At 36.3% G+C, this 12,591-nt stretch overlaps 1 protein-coding gene across 1 annotated transcript in view; it reads right to left on the bottom strand.

Moving 5' to 3' along the window:
- The window catches only part of TMC1 (transmembrane channel like 1), a 52,204-nt gene extending 43,455 nt beyond the window's left edge, over nt 1-8,749 (bottom strand). Inside the window, exon 1 of the mRNA XM_031608765.2 lies at nt 8,572-8,749. Coding sequence (XP_031464625.2) covers nt 8,572-8,611 — 40 coding nt within the window. The 5' untranslated portion in view covers nt 8,612-8,749. The remainder of the gene's footprint in view (nt 1-8,571) is intronic.
- Between the last annotated feature and the right edge of the window lie 3,842 nt (nt 8,750-12,591).

A 12,591-nucleotide genomic window follows, 5' to 3' on the forward strand; every position in this document is an offset into this window, starting at 1 on the left:
AAGCAAGTGCATGTGAAGTATGGATTAGTCAATAGGAACAGGGTGTTTACGAAATTACCACATTGTGCTCCATTACATCATTCCACAAATCCAGCTTTTTGAACAAGGAGAACAGCTTTCAAGAAATCAGATGAAAACAGAAATAAAAAAAGTTTTATCTTCTTTCCACACTAAAATAAGTAAAACTGAAAGTGATGGCACTGAGAACTTAATCTTACAGAGCAGATATGTAGGACAAGAGGACCTAAAAAAGGAACACTGTAAGCAGCAGCACCCTGTAACTGAAGGAATAAATGAAGGAAGATGAAGATGATTCTCAAGCAATTCTCAGATTTTCTTGGACGTGAAAGATAAGCACTGGCTGAGATTAAAGATGAAAAGAGTCATTAAATGATTTGACAGAATGGAGAGCTATTTGACGAAATTTTATAGCTGTAGCACTGCTGAAGAGTACAATCCCAGAGAAAAGAAGAAAGTTGCTCTCAGATCTTCAGTTTCAGCAACCAAATCTCTGAGCATATCATAAAAGTTGACACAGCTCTCTTGTATTCTGTACATGGTCCTCTTCTGTCCCTCAAGAGATGACAGAAATCTTGGAGACTTTGGAGGGAGAGCCTACTTACAGAAGCCAGTAGTATTTCTGCAGAGATGTCCTTGTTTTGGAGTGAATCCATTGCTTATGTTTGTTAGTCTCAACAAGTTCAACATGAGAGGTTGTTTCTGCTGTTTATCAGTATCCAAGACAGTGGATCATATATTTATGGAGAAGAAAAACACTCCTCTCTATCATGTCCATTATATCCATCATATCATATTCATATCATAATACTACATATTCCATATCATGTCACTACCAAAACTGGTAGTTCACCAGCAATGTACCTTCAGAAACAGTCCAACTAATACCTGAAAAACTAGGAGCTGAAAGGTTTTCTTCAGGTATCCTTGTTTAAGTTTGTAGGTGTGGAACAGCATGCCAGTGGAATATGTAGAGATACATGGCAGTAAGAGATCAATGACAAAGAAATCATGCCTTGAACAGAAGTAGACAGCTGTCATTAGGCTCCGATATAGCATGTATGTTCAGACGTATATGCTTGATATGTATAAGTATGTATAAGCCATCCCTCGTACAGACAGGATATGTGGCGTGTTGTGATCTCTGTGCTACAGTTTTCAGACAAGAGCAAAGTACAAATATTTTCCTTCTTCATTCATGCATAAGTCTTTTGGACTCTTCTTTACATTCTGTCTTTCTCCACCCATTCTCTAGTTACTTTTATAGATTTTATGAAGCCACAGAGATTAACTGAAAAATTATAAACAAACTGATTTATCAAGGAATTGTTACAGCTGTCAGGATCAATTTCTTAGTTCTATCTAGTATCAAAGAAAATATGGAAGACTGAAAACAAGAAAGAATCTAGAGTATTGTTTTACTGTATACAGTAACATGCAAAGTATTACTACACAGAATTTGACTGGCATTTTAAAACTAGGACTGATGAAGAGAGCTTAAGTTCCTTTCACAAAACATTTTATTGTAATTACAATTACTATCAAGTCAACAGCACCTGTACAATATTTTTTTTAAGACAACACAAAAAATGTTATCATAATATCATCGGTGGAATGTGAAAATAAGTGCTCCTTTGTTCTCTCTGGACATATGCCTTCTGTTACTGACAGTAACTAGATCTCCATTAGACAAAGATCATTACGTTGCTATTGAAAGTCTGCAAAGATGACAACAGGCACTTCTGAAGGGATACTCTGCATGCCACAATGGGGCATGGTTTTTTATTTGCAGCTAATGCTTTTGCTGATCTTCTGTAGCCAAAAAGAGATTCCCAGGGAAGCACTTAAAGATACAAGATTGGCCTCACTGCATATTCCCCAAGTACATACAACAAGCAATCAGATGGAGGTTTATCATGCACACTGAAATGTGCATTACCAGCCAAAGTGTGTCAGGCTGGAACTAACATAATATTGACATAATAGTGACATTAACTATGAACTATGTAATACAAGATTAAATACAGCCTAGTATAGATGTTGAACTTTAATTAATTTTTAAATTTTTAATTAATTTTCTTCAATTAATTTTATCATAAGGGTAAAAAATGTGATAGCCTGAATCAAGTATTTCAGAAAAATTAAATGTGAAAATAATCGATTCTTGAAGAAAGTATCAGGCATGCTGTTAGAAGGGAGAATAGTGAGGCCTGTGTGTTTAAATCTTTTTTTCATAAAAGTTCACAGACACAAAAATAATAACAAGTTTTCACAGAATTGAGAAAAAAGAAAAAAAGAAAAAAAGAAAAAAAAAAACAACGTGGAATTAAATGAGAGTGGCTGTTTCCCCAAAATGCGTCTAGAAAAAAACAACCAATGATAATAGATAATCATGTGGCTAAAAGAGTAGAGAGTACTACAAGCATCCAAAGAAGCATCCAAAGTACATCTTAAAAAATTATTTTATCTCCAAACTTCAAAACATTCCTGTCTCCACAGACCCATGCTCACCTACAGATACAAACATACCCAATTTGTTTCTGAGCTTACACTGAAAACAAAACAAAACATAACAAAAGAGCCTCCTATTCCTTTTATGATAAGTAGACAACTATTGTCAGCTGTTCTGAGACTCAATGGTATGCACAGTGCTATGATTCACACAAAAAGCACTTAAATGTTGCCTGTGCTGCACTCAGCTATAAAGATTTTGGTAAATATTCAGAAAGAAAAATGTCTGGGGTTTATCACTCTCTTTCTGCTGTATATATGAAATGAGAGCTCTCTTCCAGGTTGTGGGGTGTCATGCTGGAAGCATTGCACAGAATTTATTTTTGAAAGGCAGAATTCAGACAAAACTCTGTGTTGCATTGTACGTCGTGAACTGTGTGATAAGAAAAGCTGAGGCTCAGAGTAGAACTAGAAGTTCAAGAGAACAAAACTCACTAAGGAAGGGGGCAAAGGTTCTTTGCTATTCCTCAGGTCAGGTCTTGAATAGCATGTATGCACGCATTCATATAAGCTACATAGCTATCCAACCCTGCACTCACATTGCAGCAATCTCTGAAAACCTGCAATTCAGTATTGTATTACCATCCTATAGGAAAAACAAAGAGCACAAAAAATGCTCTAATTAAAGTAGGAATGTAGAGTCTTTGATGCAAAAACAAAATCATCACTGTGTAGGATCCTTCTAGGTGTACAGCTTGTCTTCTACATTTTTAAACGTATCCACATGGGATCTTACTTATCAAAAGTTCATCAAAGCATTGACTGACATACATGCTGCAGCAATATCCAGAATTACTCGAGGTTCCAGAAAAGTGTTTATCAGACCTTATTTCCTCACAGTAGTAGCTCTCATAGAGCTCATTTCAGGTAATTGTGGTTTGAGTCAGATAACTTGAATTTATAAGAAATCAGAGCAAACTGTTGCTCAGCTGCCACATTTTCTAGGATACTGCATCCAACCCTGATTAAATGTATATTATCAGGCATATTTCAATCTATATTCCATAACTCCCTATGCTCAAGGAAAGCCAATTGCTTACGGATTTCTTTTACCTAAGAAATCTAAGGGAAAGTTTGTCATTATTCTAGACTAAGGGCAACAGAAGTCTGATTTGAGTAAGTTATCACATCTCTTGAAGTCTTATTTATGTTTTGAAGTATAGCTAGATATGAGACAGCTAGAGTAGAGAGTGTACTGAATCTCAGTTCAAAATAATATAAAGGTCAGAGACAGAACAGTCTCTGACAGAACATACAGTTAATCTCAGAAGACAGTTCAGGAGAGAGCATAGAGTGCTGGCTGGCAAGGAAATTAAGGGCAGAATTCAATCTATAAAACCATAGGAGTCTTTGTTGTGAAGTGACCAACTAGCATAGTGAGGAAATGTTTTATTCTTATCTTCTCAAGTCCTTTGCATTTCATTACCAGAGGACATCTGCCAGATCTCATGCTTTTCTATTAGCATTTTTTTATGCCACAAGGTTGCCTTAATTTCTCATTATGAGAGTGATAATGATTCTTGGAACTACTCCATAGAACATGGCCTGCTATTGTAATATTGCTGCTTAAAATGCGACTGTGGAAAACCGACTGCTGCTAAGCAATTCTGAGTATCCATGCCTCGAAAAAACATCAGTGGAGACCTGTATATGAATCTAAAAATGTTATCAGATTCTTTGCCTATTTTTTGTCACAAAATAGATGTATATTTATTAATTAATTGTTAAGCCAATTAGATGGATCATATGCAGATAGTGTTCTGCAAGCAATTACTATCGTATCTTCCTCTCAGCTTAACCAAGCTGGATTTTTTCCAGTGACAGAAAGATAAACAGCTAATCAACTGGGTGACTAAAAAGCAGAAATAGAAGCCATAAGGGACAGCAAACTCTTGTGAAATTTCAGACAAAAAGAATAGGCACATCTGTATAAAACTCAGTTATTGGAATTTACATAATTTCCATAATATTATTTCATGTAAATAATGCAGTTCCTCACAATACTTCTGAGAGGAAAAATATCTCTAAAAGTAACAGCTGTAAAGCACACCAGAAATAATAAATCAAGAACTTAAGGAAAGTCTACGAAAGTGTGAACTGGTACAGTTATCTACGATTTGAGACATTCATATTAGAGAGCTACTGCTCTCAGTGTAACTCCAAAATGCAAGAAACAGAGTTTGGTTGAAGTACAAGGCAGTATAAAGCCTGCCTACAGTCTTACTCTTTCTCCCAGTAAAGGGTGTCACCATCAATGAACTGTAGAATACCCATGGCTAAATACCATAAACTTCAGCCAAAAGTCCAGTTCCATTTCTAGCATTTAAAAACATAGTAAAAAGAGACTGAATGTATTTGTTTCATCTTTTTATTCCACTCCTCACATCATCACATAAGTTTTTCATACATCCCCAAGTATGCCTTTCAGCAAAAGTTTAGACCCTTGGAAGCTTTATATTTTAATAAGAGCCCAGTCCCATACTTGAAACACCAGATAGATAAAAGTTGCACAGCCAACAGGAGCTAAGGAAAACCAACAGATTTCCATTGTGATTTGGATAAAAAGTTATTGACAAGAGAGCTGAGGTTTAACAATAATGAACTAATTGCCTCGGAAGACAGTGGGCAAAGTCCCTCAGTATGTCCAAGGCTGCTGATATGCAAAATGTTTTTTTGTTTTGTTTTGTTTTGTTTCCAAGCACCTGTGTATCTCTTGTGCCAAGTTAAAAAAAAAAAAAAATTATTTGACTAATCTGATAAATATTCTTGAGTATATTCTTTTTTTTTTCTTTTTTTTTTTTTTTAATACTATAACACCTCATCAAAGGCTAAACCAAGATTCAGATTTGATGGAGTAACAGAACTTGGAAATGGTGAATTTTAACAAATTACAACTGCACCAATACTGAAAGCTTAACAGCTAGCATGTGAAATTTTTCTCTGGAGCAATCTAGAAAGACTGGGAGAAACAGAAGGGTTTTATAAGTATCAATCAATGTATTCCAAATTCAATTACATATAATTTATATCTGTCATTGTCTGTATCACAGATGTGGAAGCACAGCATTTTATCGTGTACAAAAAAAACAAACCAAACCAAACCAAACTGAAACAAAACAAAACAAAACAAGAGGAGTACATGTCAAAGTCCAAAACCATACATCAGATTATTTATTTCTTGTCTAATAAATATCATGCTTCTACTTTATTTTCAGATTTGTACCAGGAATCTGATGTAGTGTTAACATTGCAGTCATATTTCCAGACTTAAGGCTTCTTTGAACCTGATTGATAGTTCAGAATTGCTCTCTGCTCACTTCTACAGCAAATAAAAACACCGTAGAGACAGCCAAGTAAGTTATTTGCATCTTTCCAAAATGGCTTAACCTTAGGCCTTTTTAATGACTTTCTATTTCCTGCAATTAGATTCTGACAACTAGGTGAAACATAGTTCCTCTTTCCTATCTCTATCCCCAACAAAATAATTGCCATGTTTTATAACTAAAAGCATTTTAGTATTACCTAGATTCAGAATGTTATTATTAGGAATTCTCATTAGCTAAACAAATTATGAAAAGCAAACATAAAGAATCTGCTTGGAACTTGATAGGTTGTATATGTTCATGTTCCTCTCATGTTCTTCATTACATTTCATTAAATAACAGAATCAACAGAGTTGCCACTACAAGATGTAAAATTATTTAGATATTCAAACATTTTTGCCAAAGCTCAAAGCCTTCCATTTGTATTTTAATTCTTGGAGGCAAACGAGATAATAGTTACATGCCACGTATTGCTAAGTGCTAAATTTAAAGTCTGAGAATGGCTTCAGAAACACAGGAGAGAGAATCCTATTTTGAACATACCAGATTTACATCTTGTATGAAGTGTCCTATATAAGCAGAAGCCAAAACCTATTGTTGAAATTTTTTTTTGTTTCAGAATTCATTTATCTCTTAGTTTTCCAGCAACTTTGTTTGAGAAGGAAAGATAATTTCATAGTCATAGCAATGAAAAGCAAACCTTCATACTGCCCTTGAAAGTATCCCAGAATTTTTTTAAAACTAAAATATGAATTGAAACACAGACATTATCAATAAGAATTGCAATTCTAGAGTTACTAGAACACTTAATATTTGAGACCATGCCTGAATTTTTTCACAGATAGAGTTGTGTATTTTCTTCCTGTGGATTAAAATAAAAGTTACTGTCTGAAAAAATATCAGTAAAAAATATGTCCAGCGGTAGCTCTGAATTGATTAAGTAAAACAATAATTCATATTCAGTCACACAAGCAAATATATTGCTTATTTTTCTGCATCTAAACTGCCAATGATGCAGATACTAAAGTAGACAGAATACTTGTAGTATCAAGTGAGGGAGACACCAGAAGTCTGGTAAAGCTAACTATAACTAGTTTTAGCCCAGTCAACATTTGAAAATTACAGATAGGAACCACAGGGGATAAATCATTTTATTTTGATTTACATCTATGAATTGCTCGTTGATTGGTAAGGAAAAATGCCAAACGTTTTCTAAATGTTCTGCTGAAACAACAGAATGAGGTAGCATAGATTAAACAGGTATGGAAGGCTGGCAATATATAATCCATCTGACTACAGTCTGCTTTTCCATTTTCCTTTTGAGCTGTACTTAAATGCTACAAAGTGCTAGAATTGTTTCTCGCAGAAGGCAGGGGAAGTAGATAATTCAAAGAAGAACCCCTCAGAAAATCATCCCCTTCATGAAAGCATAGATAAAATTTTCCAGGCCACTATCTCTGTGGATGCACTTCCGTTTCCCTCCCTGGCTTGACTATGGGCAAGTTTTCATTGTTTTCATTGAAGTCTTTACTTCAAGTACTAGGACAAGAATATTAGATGTCCAATGCTTCGCACATGTGAAATGACAGTAAATGATACTGATCTGACCTCTTTAGGTTCTGAAATGTGATTTACTTAACTTATTCATTCATTGTACTGTTATCATGAGTCTATATAGAACATGGATTTATATGAAAAAAAATAGCCTATATTCAAGCAAGAAGAAAAATCTTACTTATGCTGATAAATATTTTGCCTACACTACACTAAATTTTGTTTTTCTTCTTTGATAAAAGGAGCTCAGTTAGAAAGTACTGCTTGGAAAATGTCAGTATCGCTATTTGTGAAAAAAAAAAAAAAGGGGGGGGGGGGGAAAAATGAAGATGCTCATATAGGAGGAAAAAAAAAAACATTATCACCACTAACTGTACTATGGGTTATATTCTGATAAAATTCTAAGTCCCTTCTGAATTTTTCTACAGAAGCATATCTTATTGTACTACTGTTTCATATAATGAGTGTGGATTAAAAAAAAAAAATAAAGCACAAGCACTTTTGCATAGCTTCAGCCCTGGTATTTAGCAAAACCTAGCAAGAACGAATTCATTCATGTTCTAACATTCTGAATGTCGTGCCAGCCTTATATTTAAAAAAGACCAATATTCTTGATCCTTCCTTTGAAAGAATGGTGTTGTCCATGAGAATTGAAACACTTCCCACATTAACAAGATACTTTGCACTCTGTCAGAAAAAAATCACATCATTATAATCCTACAAAAATGTTTCTTGTATCCAAATCATTCCAGTATCTGAACAGAATTATTGTTAATGTTTTATCTTGATTTTAACACTAAATGTTGAAAGGAATGAGCGAAAGAGCCATTGCATTCATGTATCTTACAGAAGCCAAACAATACCCTAATTTCCTCAATCTTTCCATCCAACTGCATATAAATGTATAATAAGTAACTGGACTGTGTTTGGACTCTTTTGATTTACTAACTAGTGGAGAGCCACACTGCTATCCCATAGCTAACCAACTTACAGCAAAGCTGTCTTCGAAGGGGAAGTAAAACACACATTTGAACAAAAGATGAAGAATTACAATAAAAGCAATTTTGCATCAAAAGAAACAAGAGGAAAACAAAACTTTCACATTGTTGAGCTACATGCAGAAAAAGAGTATATGCTTCATATATATAATTATAGTTGTAATTACCATTTCCTTCATTGGTGGCTGGCTTTTCATTTTTAGGCATTGTGACTGTATTTCACAGGGCTGCTCCAGATGCCACCAGTATTGGAGACTGTCTGAAGGTTGAGCGGTCTGCGATAAAGTGCTATCCACATCAACTTTGTCCTGTCTGTCACTGCACGGATGGTGCTGGTGAAGTTTCACCGACTGAAATATAAGAAGATACTAATTTCCTAAGTAATTAATCTTTCATGAATGTTTAGTTTACTACTTAGGTTTTGCATGCTAGGGTCAAAAGAATGGAAGAAGTTGTTCATCTTCTTATTACTGAAAAAAAAATTAAAAAATTCTGCAATGTACTCATCTATGACTAACAGCAATGTTTAAATGTAAAAGTGCACTGTTAGGCACAGATGTTGCATGGTGTTCACTTGGGGAAACTTTGACACTGTACGCAGGTCTACACTTCAACAGTGTTGCATAAGGAAGACTGCATACTAATGTTTTTTTCTTATGAAAAACAACCTTTGTTGTAGATACATATTTAGATGGCTTATCTTTACCAAAAAGAAAAAAAAAAAAAAAAGAAAAAAAAAAGCATCCTAAAATACATTTACAATAGAGCAAATGGAACTAGACACTGATATATCTGTTGGTTTGTATTTGCATCACTGGATGTAGAAATTCCCTTAAGATTCTCTGCTTTTCCCAGTATACAAATATTAATGCAGTATGCAGTATGTATGTGTATGCAGTAACAGATTTACCCTGACTCACCATGGACTTACAACACTAGAAAGTCTTTATGATAAACAAAGCAAACATTTTATTAATGAGATACAAGTCAGGCGTGGAAATAAAAGATTAGAAATAACGTGTTACAAGTATCATCTTTGGAAGAAGGGACAGGCAACTTCAAGATAGTACAAGAATGTTGCAAAAAGAAAATCAGAAAGGCAAAAGCCAAGCTAGAACATAATCTGGCTACTGTTGTGAAAAATAACAAAAAATGTTTTCACAAGTATGAAGGCTGTTCTGAAAGTAATGCTTCCTATTCTATTATGTTGATCAGCAATGTCAGAGGTAAATGTTGGTGGTATGGTAGTAGAGGCCAAACTTTCCAACCAATATTTTCTTACATTTTGTTGCCGTGTATTTTCCACAGAAATAAACGGGAGGGATTACTTTTGGGACAACCTACATACATAAACAACAAAAGAATGCCAAGGAGAATCTCCATTCTTTATTGCATGTGGCAGAGAATATTACCACCAAGGATGAGGAAAAGGCTAAGGTACTCAATGCCTTTTTTTGCTTTTGTCTTTAACAGTCAGATCAGTTACCCTCAGAGTACTCAGATCCCTGACATGGAAGACAGAGATGGGGAGCAGAATAAACCTCCATAATTCAGGAGGAAACAGTTACCTGCTACTCCAACTAGACTATCACAAGCATTTGGGACTCGATTAAATCTACTCAGGAGTACAGATGGAGCAGGCAGAAGTGCTCGCCAAGTCACTTTCCATCATTTATCAGCAGTCTTCATCAACTGAGAAGGTCCCAGAGGACTGGAGACTCACTAGTGTGACACCTGCATACAAGAAGGATGATGCAGGAAATGACAGGCCCATCAGCATGACTTCAGTATTAGGGAATGTTATGGAGTAGATCATTTTGAGTGCAATCACATAGCATGTGTGGTACAACCAGGGGATCAGGTTTAGCCTGCATGGATTCATGAAAGGTAGATCCTTGCTTGACCAACCTGCTCTCCTTCTGTGACCACGAGACCTGCCTGGCAGATAAGGGAAAGGCTGTGGACATAGTTTGCCTCAACTTCAGCAAAGCCTCTGGCACTGTCTCCCACAGTATTCTCCTGAAGAAGCTGGCAGCTCATGGCTTACACAGGTGAAGTCTTTTCTGGGTAAAAAAAAAATGGCTGAGGAGCTGGGCCCAGAGTGTGGTAGTAAATTGAGTGGTAAATCCAGCTGGGGAATAATCAAAGAATCACAGAATCATAGTCATATGTTCTGTAGGGGTCAGTACTGGGGCCTATCTTTCTCAATAACCTTATTGATCTGGATGAGAGTATTGAGTGCATCCTCAGTAAGAATGTAGATGACACCAAGCTGGGAGGAAGTGTCAATGCCTGGGAGAAGGAAGGCCCTACAGAGCAATCTGGGCAGGCTGGATAGCTGGGCTGAGGCCAGTGGGATGAAATTCAATAAGACCAAGCCCCAGATCCTGCACTTTGGCCACAACAACCCCAGAAAATGTTACAGGCTTAGGACAGAGTGGTTGGAAAGCTTCACACAAGAAAGGATAACAGGATGTGGGTCAGTAGCCAGCTGAACATGATCCAGCAGTGTGCCTAGGTAGCCAAGAAGGCCAAGCATCCCGGCTTGCATCAGAAACAGCACAGCCAACAGTACCAGGGAAGTGATTGTCCCCCTGTACTTAGCATTTGAGACCATACCTCAAGTACTGTGTTCAGTTTTGGGCCCCTTACTACAAGAAAGACAGTGAGGCCCTGGAGCATGTTCAGAGGAAGGCAGTGAAGCTGGTGAGCAGCCTGCAGCAGGTCTTACTTAAAAGGAGCAGCTAAGACAACTGGGATTGTCTAGGCTTGAGAAGAGGAGGCTCAGGGTAGACCTCATCACTTTCTTTAAATCCCTGAAAGGAAGTTATAGTGAGATAGACATCAGTCTCTTCTCCCACATAACTAGCAATAAGAGGTAATGGCTTCAAGTTGTGCTAGGAAGGTTCATGTTGGATATTAGGAACTAATTAATCTCTGAAAGTGGTAAGGCATTGGAACAGGATATCAGGGCGGTGGTTGAGTCACTATACCTGGAGGTGTTCAAGAAAGGTGCAGATGTTGCAATTAGGGACATGATTTAGCAGGCATGATCAGTTTTCATCTTCTTTACGCACATCAGTCTTGCAGAAAAATAAATAAAGACCCTAAATTTAATTTATCTCTATGTGACAGCAATCAGAACAATATGGAGTTACTGAATTCCATAACAACTGATAGAAAAAAATGGAGACAGGTCAAGGGAACTTTGGCTCATTTCTTAAAAACTTCATTGAACAACATATATATATATATATATATATATATATATATATATATATATTTAGCAAATATGCCACACTTTTATTTGTTCAAATCTGTACCTCCTCATCAGGGAAAATTTCTACACAGTAAAAATGCAGTTGCATGCACAATACACAAAGGCTGAAGATCAAATCAAATAATTATCCCTTTACCATAGCCAAAACTGATAAAACACCTGCAAAGAAGGAAGAGTAAACATATTCTTCCTCATATCATTAAATGGTAACTTGTTTGATAGCCAAAGGAGACAAAGTTGACATCAAACAATGACAACATAACTATGGTTAGTACAAATATTTGAGTTCCGGTAAATTTCTCAGGCTCAATTTTGCTTGTAGTCAGCATTTAAGTTATAGTGACATAACCTACTAACTGTAAAATAACCACTTTCCTGATGTTTCTGCCCATCTGTCCACTTCTGCGCACTGTCAAGGTGTCATTCTAGTAAGATGAAGATTTTGACTTTCTGCAGTTCAAGATGCATTTTCCATTGATTTCCATGTACACTGTAAAACCTAAGGCAATAAATAATTTTCTAGGAGACCTTTTCTACTGAGATTACTTTTCAGGATGGAATTCTAAAATGCTGTTTTGCTTTGGGTGCACGAAATGCATATCCTGATCTGTTGAATCAGATGGTAAAATCAGGCAGTTCTAGAAGTGGGTATGAAAGCAAGCAGAAGTCACTGCACTGCTACTGAAAAGGCCTTTTTTTACTATGTAAGGTAATACCAATACCTGCATTGATCCTTCCCTAACCTACTGCATCCAAATGAGTCAGACAAGCCTGAACAGCATTAATGGTAAGTCTGCACCTAACATCCTCATTATCCCACATCGTTTCACAGCTCAGTGGATGGTTACACAGATCATGTCTGGGAGCAAAAGGAGACTGCAATGGGAGGGCCAGGGCAGAATGCTGG

Source organism: Phasianus colchicus, chromosome Z (genome assembly GCF_987193195.1).
Source record: "Phasianus colchicus chromosome Z, bPhaCol1.hap1.1, whole genome shotgun sequence".
Taxonomy (NCBI): domain Eukaryota; kingdom Metazoa; phylum Chordata; class Aves; order Galliformes; family Phasianidae; genus Phasianus; species Phasianus colchicus.